This window comes from Pararge aegeria, chromosome 11 (genome assembly GCF_905163445.1).
Source record: "Pararge aegeria chromosome 11, ilParAegt1.1, whole genome shotgun sequence".
Classification (NCBI taxonomy): domain Eukaryota; kingdom Metazoa; phylum Arthropoda; class Insecta; order Lepidoptera; family Nymphalidae; genus Pararge; species Pararge aegeria.
The window spans coordinates 10,040,990-10,059,299 of NC_053190.1; the positions used below are offsets into that span (position 1 = coordinate 10,040,990).

General features: G+C 34.3%; 3 protein-coding genes across 3 annotated transcripts in view; 2 read left to right on the forward strand and 1 right to left on the reverse strand.

The window, feature by feature from the left end:
• The window catches only part of LOC120627317 (protein numb), a 39,435-nt gene extending 36,985 nt beyond the window's left edge, over nucleotides 1-2,450 (reverse strand). Inside the window, exon 1 of the mRNA XM_039895289.1 lies at nucleotides 2,155-2,450. The gene's annotated coding sequence lies outside the window, so the exon portion shown is untranslated. The remainder of the gene's footprint in view (nucleotides 1-2,154) is intronic.
• Nucleotides 2,451-3,484: 1,034 nt separating this feature from the next.
• LOC120627426 (cytochrome c oxidase assembly protein COX20, mitochondrial) lies at nucleotides 3,485-4,752 on the forward strand. Its single transcript, XM_039895427.1, has 2 exons — nucleotides 3,485-3,593; nucleotides 4,037-4,752. The coding sequence occupies exons 1-2, from the start codon at nucleotides 3,543-3,545 to the stop codon at nucleotides 4,349-4,351; spliced, it is 366 nt and encodes a 121-aa protein (XP_039751361.1). The 5' UTR covers nucleotides 3,485-3,542; the 3' UTR covers nucleotides 4,352-4,752.
• A 2,250-nt stretch (nucleotides 4,753-7,002) lies between these two features.
• LOC120627297 (xanthine dehydrogenase-like) lies at nucleotides 7,003-16,103 on the forward strand. The gene is made up of 8 exons (XM_039895246.1): nucleotides 7,003-7,218; nucleotides 9,146-9,300; nucleotides 10,202-12,323; nucleotides 12,394-12,702; nucleotides 12,782-13,119; nucleotides 13,455-14,259; nucleotides 14,353-14,520; nucleotides 15,154-16,103. The coding sequence occupies exons 1-8, from the start codon at nucleotides 7,147-7,149 to the stop codon at nucleotides 15,202-15,204; spliced, it is 4,020 nt and encodes a 1,339-aa protein (XP_039751180.1). The 5' UTR covers nucleotides 7,003-7,146; the 3' UTR covers nucleotides 15,205-16,103.
• The last annotated feature ends 2,207 nt before the right edge of the window (nucleotides 16,104-18,310 follow it).

Here is an 18,310-nt window from a genome sequence, read left to right on the forward strand (position 1 = left end):
CTAGCCTCATAGATAGTTGACTTACGAAGAATGCAATGGGTAATATCGCAACATTCGCTACGAATATGTGCCTCCACGGCACGATAAGGTCATCGTTACTTAAAAGCATGACCTTCGCGCACTTGGTGAAGGCACTGCAGATGTCGATTTCTCAATCGATTTTTAGCATACTTCAGAATAATTTTAGAACTTAGTAGTCCACAACTTTAATTTTAACAGCATTTAATCTTCCTTTAAGCAAGCAATCTTCTTAAAATGAGTAAAAACTTAATAAAAGCTTGTAGAGTAAGATTCGCACGCGTAAATCTCTTTTCGGATTAGTTGGCAAAAAAGATTTTGCTTTTTTGAATTGGTAGCCAAATTTATGAGGAAGGCATTACGTTTTTAAAATTTTACCCCTAAGTGGGGTAAATGGGGGAAAAGTTTATTTGTTAGAACATTCTAATCTCCAAAACCTCCAGTCAGATTTGTAAAATCTTTTAGGTTTGATAACCCAATTGTGAAAAAGGTTATCAACATCACACAACAGTCCTGGAAGGTTAAGCAAGATGTACAACATCTTGGACCACCCAACACAGTGGATTGTAGGGTGAAAGTATGGGACAAATTTATGTAGAGAAGAGTTTAATTCTTGTAAGTTGAAGAAGCTTCCCTAGATGCCTCTGCTTTGCTGGACTGTTTTCAACAAGTAAGCTTTATGCTTGTTTAATTTTGAATCTGCTATGTGGCAGTAAGATGTTTTAGCTGTGTTTAATTTCAGCCTGCTTTTGTTTCACAATCAAAAGTTTTAAAATACATACATATGCACAGGCCACAGACAGACTGATTTTAAATAATATAATCAAAGTGATTATATGTTTATTTAATAATAAGCATTGGTCATTAAAATATAAAATGATCATAATTACTGCAGTGACTAGTGATGAAAAAGATTTGATCAAATCAATTAATAAATTCATAAATAAACTAAACCTTTTACCTTTTGCAACACAGCATAATCTTTTAAGGACATCATTAATAATGGGTTATATTTTTTGACTATGCTTATGCGTAGTCAAAAATTACCTTTTTACAACTATTTATAAATGTATAGTGGAGTATAATTTATTAGCTAGGTGACCTCTTTAATAAAAAATAAAGTAAGATAAACTTAAAAGAAAATTTATAATAATAAACATAACTTCATCCAAATTGTTGCAGCTTTTTCCTAAATACACCAGATAAAGTAGATATCTACTACAACTGACAAAAACTTCTCATGAAATTTTATTAGATAGATAAATTTTACCAGTGACAATAAATAAAAGCAAAAATTAAAAACATAGCATCTTGAAATTTGTATATGTATAACCAGATAATGAATTGGTTTTGTAATTATTTGTATGCCAAATTCCACCAGTCCCATCATTAATATTAAGTAAGTAAAAATAGTCTTATGCATAGTAAAGCAGTCATTTTTAAACCAACTTCTAAAAAATGGTTCAATGGTTTTTATTTATAAACTTTTCCAGCATTTGGTTGATTTGTGAAAAATATGTCACCACTTTTATTTGAGAGGCTCTCCAAAGTGCCTAAATATTGTTAGTGTTTGACAACATAGTTTTTTTAGTACTTTTAAGAATAGGCTTGATTGTAAATAAATTTGACAAAATTGTTGTTACAAAATAATTGTAAAAATATTTAAAGAAAAAATGTTGGTTTTATCCACTTCACAGCTCAGACTTTGGGAGTTGACAATTATTTTGAGATTTGATAATCTCGAATATTGTATATAAAAGTTACCATAACCTCAAATTTTACCGAAAATATTTTTTTCTGAAAAAGTACATATTTCCTCACAAAAAAATTATGCAAGGAGGACAGGGGTTAAATTCCATCATTGGTTAAGCCTGACAAAACACTTAAATCTTTTTATACAATTTAAAAAAATATATATATATCACTACTCATTTTGATTTTAATCATGCAGTTGCAAAATACGCAAAATTAGATAACAAATATATTAAAAATAAATATATTATTTGGGTAAATACTTAATATTTCTCCAAACTAAATTTGGAAGATTATTCTCACAAAATTGTCGCTTATCAAATTGCTATGTACTACGCAAGCTCTCACAAAAAATCGTAAAGTTTATTGGTTTTTGGTACATACCTGTCATAAAATGAAGATAAGAACTATGTGGCTACAGGTCCATAGTGATAATACTGGTTACGGGCCGTAAAGGAAAGCAGACACAACTTTTAATCAATGATCAAGTAAAAGCTGTTCTAGGTTTTTGATCTGCACCCACGTAAATTTCACAAATCACAGAGAGCGGTTCACAATATTAATAATGTGCAACAGTAAGTACTATATCGACAATTTTATGTTATATGTGCTGTCAATTTTAATATAATACTTGCAAGACAATCTTTGATAAAAATAATGTAGGTACGAGAAAAAGCTATCGAAAATTTCTATCACTAATGTCAAAATGACACGATATGTGATAAAATACAATTTGTCAACCTGACAACTTCATTGATTTGTGATAGGCTATGTACAGACAAGCCTGTGGTACACACACTGAGCCTGGTGGCTGGCATGTTCTGAACCCAATAGTATATATAGTGTATATATAGTCTCACAAACATTAATATATTGCTTTCTTAGTCAATGACTAAGAAAGCAGCAGTAGCAAACCATTTAAAAAAATTGCACGATTTCATGGTTGTATACAAGTTTATGATTTTCGGCGAAAAATGCTAGTGCCTAGAGCTTTAAAAATTGCAACCTGTCAAAAACCTTAAAATTGCCAGATAGAATTTATTTTTTACTCTAAAAAATAGAAATTAAATCTCAAAACCTGGGACTATGGAGGGTAGAGGTAAGGAGAGTCATCTTATATGGGAGAAAAGTTGAAAAAGTGTCCAGTTGTATGCGCTAAATAACAGTTCAAAAATCCTCCACAATGGCGCTGGTGGATGCACAGGGTATGGTATGAATGTAGCAATCGTAGATGAATTGAAGTATGCCGAGTTAAAAAATTTAATGTCATTATCGACTAAAGTAGTTAATTATTGGGAATTTCAACAACTTACGTTGTACAAAATATTGTGGTAAATATACCCTTACTTCCTTGTTTATTTTTCAAGCCTACTCTAACAATATTTATATTTGGCGCTTCGTTTAAGAGTTACCTTGATGCAAATGTGGCGCCCTCCTAATTTAATACATTTTGACGACACTTTTTCATATACACAGATGATCTTCCTTACCTCTACCCTCCATACCTGGGACTAAGGGTCTGTGGACAAAAACGTCAGTCTGTGGTAGGTAATACTCACAGTCCACAGAGTACATTATAAAGTTAAACTAAGTCATAAATCATAATACTTATCTAAATTTTGACTCTATTATTGTGTGTGATAGTCTCGTGAATATCTATAAATCATTGCATAAATTTATTTTATTTATTTGTTGTTATTATTTTACTAATTGAGTCAATGTAAATAAATAAGACATATTTACTCAGAGCCGCAGAATAGGTTAAAGCTGACATGGATACTGTTGTGAAGAGCATGCTTGAAGAAGATCCTGACGAGAAGAAGGTATAATATAGACTTGGAGAAGACATTTACTTTTAGGATAGTACCTAGTATGAAAATGTGATTCTCTTATTTATTGAAATCAGACATAAATTTAGCCAAGTTTCGAATATTTGCAGTGTACTCTTTTTGATAAACAACATTTAGAAATTTTTATAGAGAATTTATAAAGTGTAACAAAACAATAATGTGCAATATATAAAATCAGTTTATTACACATTATTAATTTGTTATTTAAGCCAAGTTGTAAGTATACGTGTGTGGACTAAAGGTCTCTAAGGTTTGCTCATAATCAGCTCAGGTAAAGATGATGCTGCTGTCCTTTTCCTGTTATTTCTTTAGTAACCTCAAACAACACCTGCAGGAAGATAACTGTATTCTGTCACCACACATGACCCAGCATTGTAATGAATGAAGGAAATTTATTTTATTTTATTCTTTCACAGGGTCTAACATTATTTGGAAGGGACTTATCGAAAATACCATGCTTCAGGGAAAGTTTTCTATATGGAATAGCATCAGGCATTGGAGTTGGTGTGGCATCATTTTTAAAAACATCCAAACCTTTCTTGTCTCAGCATATTGGTGTTGGCACCTTTGCAATCAGCACTCTAGTTTATTGGTCATATTGTAGGTATGAATGGTCAAAGCAAAGATTTGATGCTCAATTAATGCAAGAAGCTTTAAAAGATAAGATTAGATATGAAGGTACTGCTGTTGAAAAAGAATTAGAGCAGAAGGGTATCCTAAAAACAGTATAGTTTTTTCTAATGCAAGATAGTGATTGGAGTCTAATCACAATCATACATTAAAAATTGTAGACTAGTGTTATTAAAATGTAAGGTATGTAATACTGTTAATTTTTTTTTAATGCTGCAAATATTTGAAATATTTATGTTGAGTGACAATATTTCAAAGATACTGGTGCTAATTCTATTGAATAAAATCTAAACTCTTTTCTCAATATTCAGGTGTAAAAGAATAACACTATTTTAACTAAATCACTCAATTAAATTCAATTTTTTTTCAACCACTACTCTCAATCTTCATTATTTAAAGATTTTTTTAGAAAAACCTGTAGTTGATTAATGTTTCTTAGTTCTGCTAAAAACATTTTATACCTACATACTGTACAGTATTTATTATATTGCCTATTTGTAGTCTAAGGGAATTTTTTAAATGATAATAATAGATTGTTGTAATAAATTGTTGATATTAGTACTCTTTTTATTTAAAACTCTTTTAGGGTTCCGTATGCTAATACTGTACTGTCACTTTCAGCCATAATAATAGGTAAGCAGTAAATATTTTTTACTATATCTGATTAAATAGATAGGTACCTAATACATTTTTTTAAAGCAAGTAAATAATCAAATTAATGGTACATTGACTATGTGAAATTGAGGGCGAACCTGTATTCGCAGATGCCCTCTTTTATTTCTTTTCACAGCCCAGTTAAAAATAGAGCAAAAGATAAAGACTTCGAAAGGCTGTGTTTGAATTTTCCTTGGAATAAAAATCCATAGTTGGATTCCTGGAGATGGACATAGGCTATCTTTTGTCTCAAAAAATAATCTTGAAGGTGTGAAATAGTTTTCATACACTAGTCCGGTTTTTGAAGTGGGATACTTGGAGATCAGCATTTAGGTTATCAGCTTTAAATAACAAAAATCTATATAAGTTATTTAACTGTGTGTAACTTACGGGTGGTAAATTTATGAATGAAAGTTTAAGCTGATTGTTTTTTGTTACATAGTCTACAAACCCGAAACGAAAAAACATTACTTTTAAAGCATAGACATCAGTTCATTAATTATTTTATCCAAATGTACCCCTGAAAGGCGGTTAGCACTGTATTCGAGGTTGGAGACACCAAAAGTCGCATTTAGATTAGTTAAAAAAACGAATATAAACTTTTTTTTTGACATAACCTTGTAATGGTGAAAAAATATGGGATGAAAGTTTCTACTGTGTTTTTTTACTGCTAACTCTATAAACCTAAAATTTAGAAAATAGGTTTATTTTAAAGATTCATCAGTTAAAGAAAATATTTTATTTAAATGGGTAAAACAGGGGTTGGAAATAAGAGCCACCTTGGTATTTAGGTTAATAATAATAAATAAGTCGGCTAATAGGACAGGGATGCGTAGGTACGTAGGTACAACCGACCAGAAGTGGGAAATTCCGAAATCGGCACAGTAAAAGGAGGAAAAGAGAGGGATTACTTAAGGCGGCCAATTCTTGGTTTATGGTAATAATCCTAGAAACAATATATTAAAATAACACCTAAGCGTGTCTTTCGGTCTGTTTCTAGCCATCTACCGTATAAACTTTTAAACTGATCTTAAGGACATTTTTCTACATCCCACGGGCAATCAGGAAATTTACACCGACGAAGTCGCGGACATCCGCTTAAATCACCCTGAGGTGCACATAATTTGTAATTTTGTGAACTCGAGAGTAGAGTGTTCCTGTCTGATTGTGACCTTATAACGAATAAATCATGGAAATGATTTGCAGGTACTGCTCGAGATACGCGGTCCCTGTATTTCTTTTAATTTCAGAATAAATCAAAATGACATCGCGAACGAAGTCGCGGGCAACAGCTAGTAGATATATCTTAAGGTAGGGTAGGTGAAAAAGATTTTTTCAAGTCGAAGACTCAAAAAAGGAATGAAGAATTTTAATTGGTGAGCTCGATTATCCTACCACTTCATTTGTAATTTTACGCTTCCAAAGAGTTTTTTTAAACTGCAAGATTTATGAATTATAGAAAAGAAAATTGCAAATAGTATTGTACACCTCCGGTTACCTATCTCTGAAGTTTGCAAATAATGTGAAATAAATAGCGTTGATAGGGTTTTGTGTAAATTTATTTAAACGTTTCCTACTTAAGTAGAGCTTCCAGGTCGCCAAACCTAATAGCCGGACAGACCAGCCATTTCAAAAAATAGTTTGTAAAATCAAGTTCCTTTGATTATTACCAGTCACAGGCGACTCGCCTGCGCCACGCTCGGCGCTTGCTCATTTGCGAAAAGAAAAAGCCTTACAAAAGCAGGACGGGCACCGTTTGTTATGGCCGGACCCGCAATCTAAAAGTTTATACCTAGTTAGGCTTTTTGATTGTTTTGCTTCGGCTTTATCCGGACGCCTGGCAACGTTAACCTATGCAAACACCGTTAATCCAGCTTTACTCGCAATTGCCGATTTTATTTGCTTTTACTCTAAATTCTAATAAGGGTATCGGATGATCCCCGGAAGCACCAATATAAATAGTAGGCCCCTCTGTGAGTACACTTACTATCTACGACAAGTGGGCTCACTAATTGCAACACAATACCTAGCACGAAGTACCAACCTACCTACAAAGTAGATTAATTTGTAAGTAAAACTCGACCCACCATATTGTCATTGCTCTCAGTTCGACACAATCTACGGATTGCGTCGCATGTGGTACCAACGGGAAGTATAACAATAATCGTGGCATTGAGAAGTTTCGATATTCACTTATTATTATAAATAGATATTATAAATAGATATCGGTAAGTACCTACCTATGGAGAATTTGGAAGATTTCCTACCTCAAAACAGAGAAACGTCGTTGGTGTTCTTTGTAAATGGGAAAAAGGTAAATTACTTTTTTTTTTACTTAGGTACATAGGTACTTACTAAAAGACCCTTCGTTAATAAGGCTTGTGACCACGCCATTGGCCTTGGGCATACTCGCAGCTAACTATCTCTTTGCAGACTCTTTTTTAATTTTATTATTACTTAAATAGGACCTACTTTAAAAAGTTATTTTAGGCAAAATCAATAATTTACTCTATACTTTAAAAGGAAATGACTCGTAGGTACATATATGTTAAAAAAACAATAGACATGGTTGTTACTAAAATTTTGTGGATGACTATTATGTTTCTTGCATTAATTGAAATCATAAATTAGCACCTACCTAGGTAGGGTACCTATGTTCTGACAGATAGTTGCATAAGTTATCTTCGGCCTTAATTATAAAAAAAACCTGTTTAATACCTTGGTAGGTACCTATCTACCGCGCAACACAAACAATTTGCTTTCTGCAATACCAATATTACCATATACCTACCTAGATGTCCCGTCTTGACACAAATGTTATTACATGCCTACCTTAGATGCCTACCTGCTTGGTATTTACTCTGCCGTAGGTAAGTATAGCAGATACTGTAATTTTATGTTAATTAGCCATACCTACCTAACTTTATTGCACGATACCAATTAATGAGACAATCCATTGAGTCAGAACTTCGATCCTTGAATTCGAAACTATTCAAATTAGTATGACTTGATCAATGGAAAGGATGTTATTGACCTTGATTGTCTTTATCCGATATGGTCCGAAAATTCAAAGTATCTACTGAATGGATTCTTCCGACGACCTTCCTGGAGCAGTGGTTTTGCTCCTCAGCGCGGCGAGGAGGTAGCAATTTGAATTTTCTTTGGTCTGGTCTGGGGGCAGGCCGTGGCTAATTACTACCGTTCCGAAAAAAGACGAGCCACCAAGCGATTAAGCGTTCTGGTACGATGTTCCGTTCAAACCGATTAGGCCGCTTGGCTAAAATGCCATACCCCTAGCTGGGCTGTGGCTGCCAGCCCACTACCATCTTTGATTGCATCATCACTTACCATCCGGTGCAATTGCAGTCGAGGAGACTTGTAGCGGAATTTGTAAAGGACGCAAACGCCGCTTAGGACTTAACTAAAGACCTGCAGAACATGTCTTCTTATTAAATGGTCCAAGCTTTGAGGTTTTAGCTTTAAAAAGAAAGGATCATTCGACTCGCTTGTATGTTAATATGGTACCTACTATAACCGGTATAGCTTGTAGGTATTTGACTGCAGACCTACCATGTATAATTACACCATCTTAAAAAAAAATGTATAGGCGCAGGCACTTACGGCAGTCCGGCCAACTTAGGTAACACGTACTATCATCATCATCCTTTCCAGGACTCCTTACAGAAGAACGGTTTAGACAGTAGGTACTTAGTCCATCACGCTGACCTGTTTTTCGAGAACATTATGGAGTACTCTCAGGCACGCATGATTTGCTCAAAATGTTTTCCTCCGCCGTTAAAGCAAATGATTTATTAAAAACGCACATAACTCAGGATCGATCGAGCATTGGAGGACGGTGATGGTCTTAAGTTCTATATTGCTCTTTCCTAGGGGGTGGTGCCCAGCTGTGATAAATAAATTTGTGCATATCGACCCATTATCTACTCCTTCTACCACAATGAGAAGGGTTTAGGCCGTAGTTCACCACGCTGGCCCAGGCCGGATTGGTGTACTCCACACAGCTCTGAGAACATTATGGGTAACTCTCAGGTTTGCAGGTTTCCTCACGATGTTTTCATATTTGATTGATTAAAATGCACATAATTTAGATAGTTAGTGGCGCTTGCTGGGTTTCGAACTCAGCCCCCCAAAGTGTAGCCGAAGTTCTAACCACTAGGCTATCTTCACAATATAATTGTTAACTAATATAATACACGATTATTATACGTTAACTATTCCAGGTTATAGAGCCTTCTCCGAATCCAGAATGGACGTTATTGTGGTATTTACGGAGAAAGCTTCAGCTGACTGGAACAAAGTATGGCTGTGGCGAAGGTGGCTGCGGTGCTTGTACGGTCATGATATCACAATACTTACAACCGGAAAAACGCGTCAAGTATCCTTTAAAAATTTATGAGCGAGGTCATTTCACATTTGGAAAGATGGTACTAAGTACAACAACGTATTAAATGTTTTACTTATCTTAATATATATAAATCTCCTGTCACGATGTTTGCCCGCGATGGACTCCTAAACTTCTTAACCGATTTTAAATTAAATTGGCACACCGTTAGCATTCTGGTCCAACTTAAGAGATAGGATAGCTTAGATCTTTAATTATAGTCGCAATTTTATTTTATTGCAAATTATTTGTCTATAATTAATTGACAGTCACATGTTATATATATATATATATATACTACTATACTCATTTAAGGCTTAGTGATACTGAATACTTTAAAAACAAAATAAAACGCAGACGAAGTTGCGGGCAATAGCTAGTAAGAATATAAGTTCTTATTTCAAGTAGGCCACTTCCTTGGCGCAGCGGCGAGCGCTGTGAATCCCGGGTTCGATTCCCGGCAGGGGAAATTTGGGAATACTACTATCGACATAGAAGTGCCACTAAGCGATTTAGTGTGTTAGATCAGCGGTAAGACTACAATACTCCCTAACAGGTTAGTCCGCTACCATCTTGGACTGCATCTTCACTAACCCGCAGGCGAGATTGCAGTCAAGGGCAACTTGTGTGGAATAAAAAAAAAGGTTACAGTTTTAAATAAACTTAAAAAAGGTAATCCTAACTAAGTGTAAAGACTTCACATCAGACAGACAGATTAACTGATACGTTTATATGCGAACGCGAGTCTTAATGATATTACCTATCTAGAATCTCAATATTTTTTCTGCTGCCTGTGTAATCCTAGACCCCATTCGACCTCAAATGCAAACACAGCTGATGTTATGGTTGACTCCACTAATAGTATTCTACACATTCCTTAACATTTATTTACCAGGCATATAGCGGTAAATGCCTGTTTGATGCCATTATGCGCAATACACGGCTTTGCTGTTACTACGGTTGAAGGAATTGGCAACACGCAAGACAGATTACATCCTGTGCAAGAGAGGATAGCTAAGGCTCATGGTTCTCAGTGTGGATTTTGCACGCCAGGCATTGTTATGTCCATGTATGCCTTGCTTAGAAATAAATCTAAAATTGACTATGACGACATTGAAACGGCGCTACAAGGCAATTTGTGCAGATGCACTGGATATAGACCTATCGTTGAGGGATTTAAAACTTTTATGGAAGCATGGGAAGGCGTTAACAATGTAAAAGGTCAAAACAAGCCTTGCTCATTGGGCAATGATTGCTGTCGATTGAAGAAGGATGATGATGAGGAACTGTTTACAAAATCGAAATTCTTGCCCTACAGCCCAACGCAGGAACCATTATTCCCTCCTGAATTAGTATTAGAACATGATAGATATGCTAAAAGCTTTTTGATTTTTAGAGGTGAAAACGTTACGTGGGTTCGACCGCAAACACTTGAAGAATTACTTTTTATTAAAAGCAAGTTTCCGGAGACTAAAATTGTAGTAGGTAATACGGAAATAGGAGTGGAAGTAAAATTTAAAAAGAAAATCTATCCAATACTACTCTCCCCGTCAGCGATAGAGGAAATGAATAAAATATCCGTAACAGACAAGAAAATTGTTAAAGTTGGTGCTGCTGTGACTTTGACAGAATTACAAGACTTTTTAAAAGATTACATTCAAGAGAATAGTGCGGGTACGAAAACCTTTAAAGCTATCGTAGATATGTTGCATTGGTTTGCAGGGAGTCAAGTTCGTAATGTTGCATCTCTAGTTGGTAATATTATGACCGCTAGTCCAATATCAGATTTGAATCCAATACTTATGGCTTGTTCTTCTTTACTTACAATTTCAAGCCTGGATAAAGGTACCCAAAAAGTGATAATAGACCAATCATTTTTCACTAGTTACAGAAAAGTAAAAGTTACAGATAATCAAGTAGTTCTAGCGGTGGACATTCCTTTAACAGAAGAAACGCAGTATTTTAAAGCTTACAAACAAGCTAGACGAAGAGATGATGACATATCTATAGTAACGGCAGCATTTAATGTTAAATTAGATAAACATACGAATATAGTCAGTGAAGCAAAATTGTGTTATGGAGGTATGGGTCCTACGACAATATGTGCTGAAAAATCTTCTGATAAAATAAAAGGTTGCTACTGGAATAAGGATTTAATTAAAATAGTATTTGATTCTCTGAATGAGGAATTACAGCTAGATAGTTCTGCACCAGGAGGAATGGCTGCATATCGCAAATCTCTTTGTCTTAGCTTATTTTTTAAGTTCTATATTTACGTTTTGAATAAAGTAAATAATAATGAAATAAAAAACATTGACGATTCTAGGGCTTACAAAGTATTCAGTTCTACTCCAAAAAGCATGCAATGTTTTGAAATAAAAGAGAATAATAAAAACAGTTGTGATACCATTGGAAAACCCATTCCGCATGCATCTGCGTTAAAACATGCGACAGGTGAAGCGATATATTGTGACGATATGCCTATTTTAAATGAAGAACTATTTCTCTGTTTAGTATTTAGTACCGAGTCACATGCAAGAATAACATCTCTTGACCCTAGTAAGGCTTTGTTAGATCCCGATGTGGTAGCGTTTTTTTCAGCATCTGATTTACCGAAAGAACGAAACTATTTCGGTCCTATATTTAAGGATGAAGAAATTTTTGCGAAAGAAATAGTGACTAGTCGTGCTCATGTAATAGGAGCAATAGTTGCCAAGACTGAAAGTGCAGCACGGAAAGCTAAAGATTTAGTAAACGTAACCTATGAAAAATTGAAACCTGTAATTGTAACTATTGAAGATGCCATAAATCACGGTTCCTTTTATTCTGGTTATCCACATAAATTAGAAAAAGGCAATATCGAAGAAGCATTTAAAGGATCAAATTATATCAGGGATGGTTATATTAGGACTGGAGCACAAGAACATTTTTATTTAGAAACCGTATCAGCTTTCGCAACGAGAAAAGAAGATGAATTAGAAATTATTTGTACTTCTCAAAATCCTGCGGAGATTGCAGTGAGTATGTCTGGATATTGATAGATGATAATTTCATTTAACTTTTTAATATAACTCATATTATCTTTAGCTTTTAGCTGCAGAAGCACTTGCAATACCAAATCACAAAGTTGTAGCAAAGGTCAAAAGAATAGGAGGTGGGTTTGGTGGCAAAGAATCAAGGCCATCGCTTTTAGCTTTGCCAGTGGCTATTGCCGCGTATAAATTAAAAAAGCCGGTACGCGCGGTGTTTGATAGAGATGAAGATATGCAAGTTACCGGTCATCGACATCCATTTCTAATTAAATACAAGGTGGCTTTTGATAATAACGGTAAAATCTTAGGTGCTATTTTTGATATTTACGCAAATGCTGGTAGCTCCATGGATATATCATGTTCGGTAAGATAATATCAGTTTATTATTTTAAAATATATTTTAATCAACTCAATTGAGGTAATACAGACAATTTTATTTTCAGATGATTGAAAGGGCCTCATTCCATGTGGATAATTGTTATTATATACCAAACATACGAGTAAACGGATATCTCTGTAAAACAAATATGCCATCAAATACTGCTTTCAGAGGATTTGGTTCACCAAAAGCAATGTTAGGTGCAGAAGCTGTGATACGCGATATTGCCAGTACATTAGGTAAAAGCTACGAAGAAATCGCAACAATTAATCTTTATAAAGAAGGAGATTTAACACATTTTAATCAAAGTCTAAAATATTGCACTATATCTCGATGCTGGCATGAATGTATAGATAGTTCCAGTTATTGGCAAAGAAAAAAAATGGTTGAAGAATATAACAGGTATGAGTGTAAATATAGCTCTGTCTTTGTCTACCCACTTCAATTACCATGACAATTTCATCGTTTCTTTGATATCTTTTGTCGTTTCAGAGGCATATATTTTCTTAAATACCAATAGAGCAAAAGAGCCCATTATTGTCGTGCTATTTTCAAATTTTATTTGTACAGCACCATAATATATTCATTGCTTACATTGTCCATTGTTCTCACAAACCCATCTCATCTTATGTGTTTTGGTCGCTTTGCATACCTATACCTATACCCTTTTTATCCGCCCTTTTATCGCCCTAATAAATTAGTTATTGACCTTTTTAATCATGCTTTGTTTGTTACAGGTCAAACCGATGGCAAAAGAAAGGCCTTGCTATGGTGCCCACAAAATACGGTATTTCTTTTGGAGTCGATGTATTAATGCAAGGTGGAGCATTACTAATAATTTACAAAGATGGTTCTGTTCTTTTGTCAATTGGTGGAATAGAAATGGGGCAAGGGTTATTTACAAAAATGATCCAAGTTGCATCTAAGGCTTTAAATGTTGATATATCCAAAATTCATATAAATGAAATGGCAACTGATAAAGTCCCAAATAGTGTACCAACTGCTGCAAGCGTTAGTTCTGACCTGTATGGAATGGCTGTGATAAATGCGTGCAATATTTTAAATGAAAGATTGGAACCTTTCAAAATCCAGAATCCTGATGGCAAATGGGAAGATTGGGTTTCTGCCGCACATTTGAACAGAGTTAATCTCTCAGCCACTGGATTTTACGCAGCCCCTAAAATAGAGTACAATCGCGAAAAAAATTATGGCGATTTGTTTGAATACTTTACATATGGTGTAGCATGCTCTGAAGTTATTATCGATTGCTTAACTGGCGATCATCAAGTCCTTAGAACAGATATTGTAATGGACTTGGGGGAAAGTTTAAACCCCGCAATTGACATTGGTCAAATTGAAGGAGCATTTATCCAAGGATACGGATTTTACACAATGGAAGAGATGTTGTTTTCTCCTACCGGTGAAGTTTTGTCAAGGGGGCCAGGAACTTATAAAATACCTGGATTTTCAGATATCCCTAAGGAATTTAATGTATCACTTTTAAAAGGTGCTCCGAATCCACGCGCTGTCTATTCTTCTAAGGTATAAACTATAAAGATAAATGATTATATTTTTTTGTTTACACATTTATTACATATGCGAAAACCTAATAATACTCTTAATATTTATTACCAGGCTGTTGGAGAACCTCCTCTTTTCCTGGCTGCTTCAGTTTTCTTTGCAATCAAGGAAGCTATTAAATCTGCACGTAAAGATGCTGGATTTTATTCGGATTTCACATTGGAAGTGCCTGCTACTTGTGCAAGAATTAGAATGGCTTGTGAAGATCATATTACAGAACAAGTATGTCTTACGAGTATCTTAACTATATTGATGTTAAGTTTTTAAACCTTACCGATACAAAACTCTGTATTTTCACAAACAAATAATTTAACACAATGCAATTAAAAAAACTTAGAATGCCTTCGACCCATATAATATAAATACTTACCTACTTTGCTTTCAATGTTACGTATGTTAAAGTATGTGATTATAACTTATAACATGACAAGTTAAGAATATTAACACATTTGTTATACCTATTCTCAACTAAAACGTTTCTTAATATAACTAGACATACGTTTCCATATAAATGAAATGTTGAAAAAATTTGATGATAACAGTAAGGTTCAAACCTGTGACACGGTTGTAGAGTGAACTGACATACGAAAGGTCGTAGGAACAATCTAAACCTATTGTTTTTGCTACTCCTTTCTACCAAGAATGTGCAATACTTACTAAAATATTAAGATGGTACCTATGTTTAGTTTATTTTTTATTTCTTAAACACATTCTATTTCAGATTAATTAGTTATTTCCTAAAGCAACTTGAATTAGTGCCAGGTTTTTGTTTCTATGGGTAGTTTATGCACGTATGCCATAAACTTTTTAAATAGTGAGAAAGGAAATACATTAACTATTTTAATTTCGTTTCAGGTAAAGCCAACAATCAAAGCTGGAGGCCAACCGTGGAACGTTACTTCTTAGGAAACCCTAAATTCAGTACTTTTCCGCTGATGTTATAATAAGTACCTGTAAAAAAAATGTTTTAATTACGTCATTAGATAGGCAAATGACTTTGGTAGTTATTTATAGTGAAAAAATAACTCATTGGGATATTTCGTAATAATGTATACGTAAATATACAATTAATAGATACATTAGGTAATCAAAACATATTATGGTGAAATGACAGACTGGAACATTCCGATACTAATATTATACGAATTTCATAATAGTTAAATTAAATTAAGAAATATTTACTTAAATAAGTTTTGTTGCAGTCGTCCTTGAAAGTACGAGCCACTCGCACATTTTAAAAATGCTTCATTCTTCTAGTTTTACTATTAATAATCATCACAAACGATTTATATATTTGTAGCCAAAGCCGACCACTGTGGCCGAGTGCGCCTTTGAGAATATTATAGGGAACTCACGTAAATTGAAACCTACCTACTTATTTATGTATTTATTGTCATTATTAGTGGTGGTGGTAGCATTACAACTTGTAATAAACCTTTTCAACACTTTTGAGGCTTGTTATAAAATAAAACGCTGTTAATATATTTTTTTATTTGTGCCATTTTAATCCTCTTTTTTTACTTTGAACACAGACTTTCATAGATCTTCCAATAAAAAGAAATTAAAGACAAAATAATAATAATCCACCGCAATGATAAGAGAATTTATAAATATGTTGGATATTGAGAAAACCGGAAAGGACAGGATTGAAACTAACGCAGTTTTTCGAAATCCGAAATTATCTTAGCTAGGTATGGGTATAATATTCTCGTACATTAACCAGATAAAACTTAACTGCCTAAAAATATTTACGTCTAACCTAACTTTCGATTTTGGTATTAAATCTATTAAAGGAATGTGAAATTTTTCTTAGTTTCCTATTATCCGCTTCCTTTTAAATCATCTTGTAACCTGTAACGATGGGTAAAATGGTTGGAGAAAGAAGAATGCAGAGATGCACCTCTTTACACCCATCAGGGAGACGCCTGGGATCGCGAGAGCCATCCAATTTTTGAGCTTTATTTTTGTGATGGCCAGCTTCACCCGTTAGAGAGACACTTCAATAGATGAAGATATATTACCGAGCAAGACACCTAATGTGAGTAAAAGTTAACAGAAAACATAAAAAAGAGTCGCAGGGAGTTGCTGGTCGCACACAAATAAATATAAATAATAAATAAATATATTACGACAATACACACATCGCCATCTAAGCCCAGAGTAAGCATAGCTTGTGTTATGGGTACTAAGATGACTGATGAATAGTTTTATGAATAATATACATAAATAGTTACTTATAAAGTACATTTAAACACCCAGCCATTGAAACACATTCATCGCAGAAATATTTTCCCAGTTGTGGGAATCGAACCCACGGCCACTCAGAAAGCAGATTTGCTGCTCACTGCGCCAATCGGCCGTCAAACAAACACAGAATCAAGACTTCAATCTTAGTGGAGCGTTTGACGTGCTGATGTCGATAATGGTTATAAAGTTGACCTACGACAGGCAACGGATGTTCATCGGTTGATTTACTGAAGATAATGCTGAATTAAAGTTGAAAACATAGGTCCTGCAGCGGATGTCCGTTGTCACCTTGAACAAAATGACACACTTTCGTATTTGGGTATATTATGAGTAAATATAGTTTCTTATATCAATTCGCAGACTAATTATGCTAAAAAAATCGTTGCATAAAGCCCATATTAAAAATATAACCCTCCTATAGACGATACTAAAAAAGTAAATTTGCGCACTACGTAGGTATACTTACCTACTTACAGCAAAATGACTACTTGAGTCAACAATGATAAATATTGTTGACTGATAAAACCTTAGCAATATACAATGGGATTATGCATAGGGTCAAATGATCTCTTTTCGTACAGCGTACACCGACTAATTACCGTCGTGTAGCTGCGCTGTAAAGCTATCATTCATTCGGATTTGGAATGGAAAAAACCTTTTCATAGACATATGCACTTTCATAGACAAAACTTAGCTAATCCAAGATCTATCTAGTACCTAATTATTTTTCGACTTTTATAAAATTACAAGCTCTCTACCGAAGTTTGATAACTCTACGAGTAAGAATATAGCGATAAAGAGCTAAACTGTGTACAGTGTGGCAGTTATATTTAAAACCACACCTTTAACCGGTTGCTACGAGCCATCGTACGGAACTCTTAATAGTTTGCTTGCACGTCTTTGTCGGTAGGTTTGTTAATATTCGCGGATATAGCCTTCCACAGGACCAGACCAGAAAAAAAAAATTCTGAAAGTATTACCACTACATATAAGTATACCCACTTTTGAGAACATAGCTCCCACCAATGCGCCAGGGAAAAATACTTTAATGGTGAATGTTATTGTGGATGGTTTTGTGGTGGAGAGAAAGTAATAGAGCTTATATTTACCACAGTGTTCTAATACGGGTTAGCAGGACGTACACGATTTTATTGCTTTCTAAAAAAAACGAAAAATCGCAGCCAGACATTTAAAAGTTACGGATGATGAGTTTGCAAACTAACTAACCTAATTATGCTTTCATAACAAAAGTTACGATAGTTTTTTAATTATGTTAAAATAAATTCATTAATAAGTTCCTTACCATAGAAGTTATGGTAAATAGATAGTTCGGTAGAGTGCGCGAATCTAACTCGCAATTAGCAAGTTTTTGAAGATCTATCTAGCTGTTAAGTGCAGTTGTTTTTCTTGTTGGTTTGCCACCCCTTTAAATACCATTGTTTAGCTTTTAAAAGAATTATGCCTTAAATGAGGCCCTAATCGTGTTTAAGAGTTATAATACTTCCTTAAATTGGTGTTTGATTTTTTTTTTAATATTTAACGATTTAAGTAACGTGCTTATACCCGGATAAAGGTTAAGACAGTCTTGATTTGCTTTCAGTAATTGTAACATTTAACCAGCTAAGTATATAAACCTATATATTTGTAGTTCTCTTGAATATGGATTTGTAGCCCAGATACCTAGTTTAATTAAAACTGACTTCATCGGGACCAATATCTACCGATGTAATGTTTTATGCGCATGTAGCATCCCAAAATCTTTACA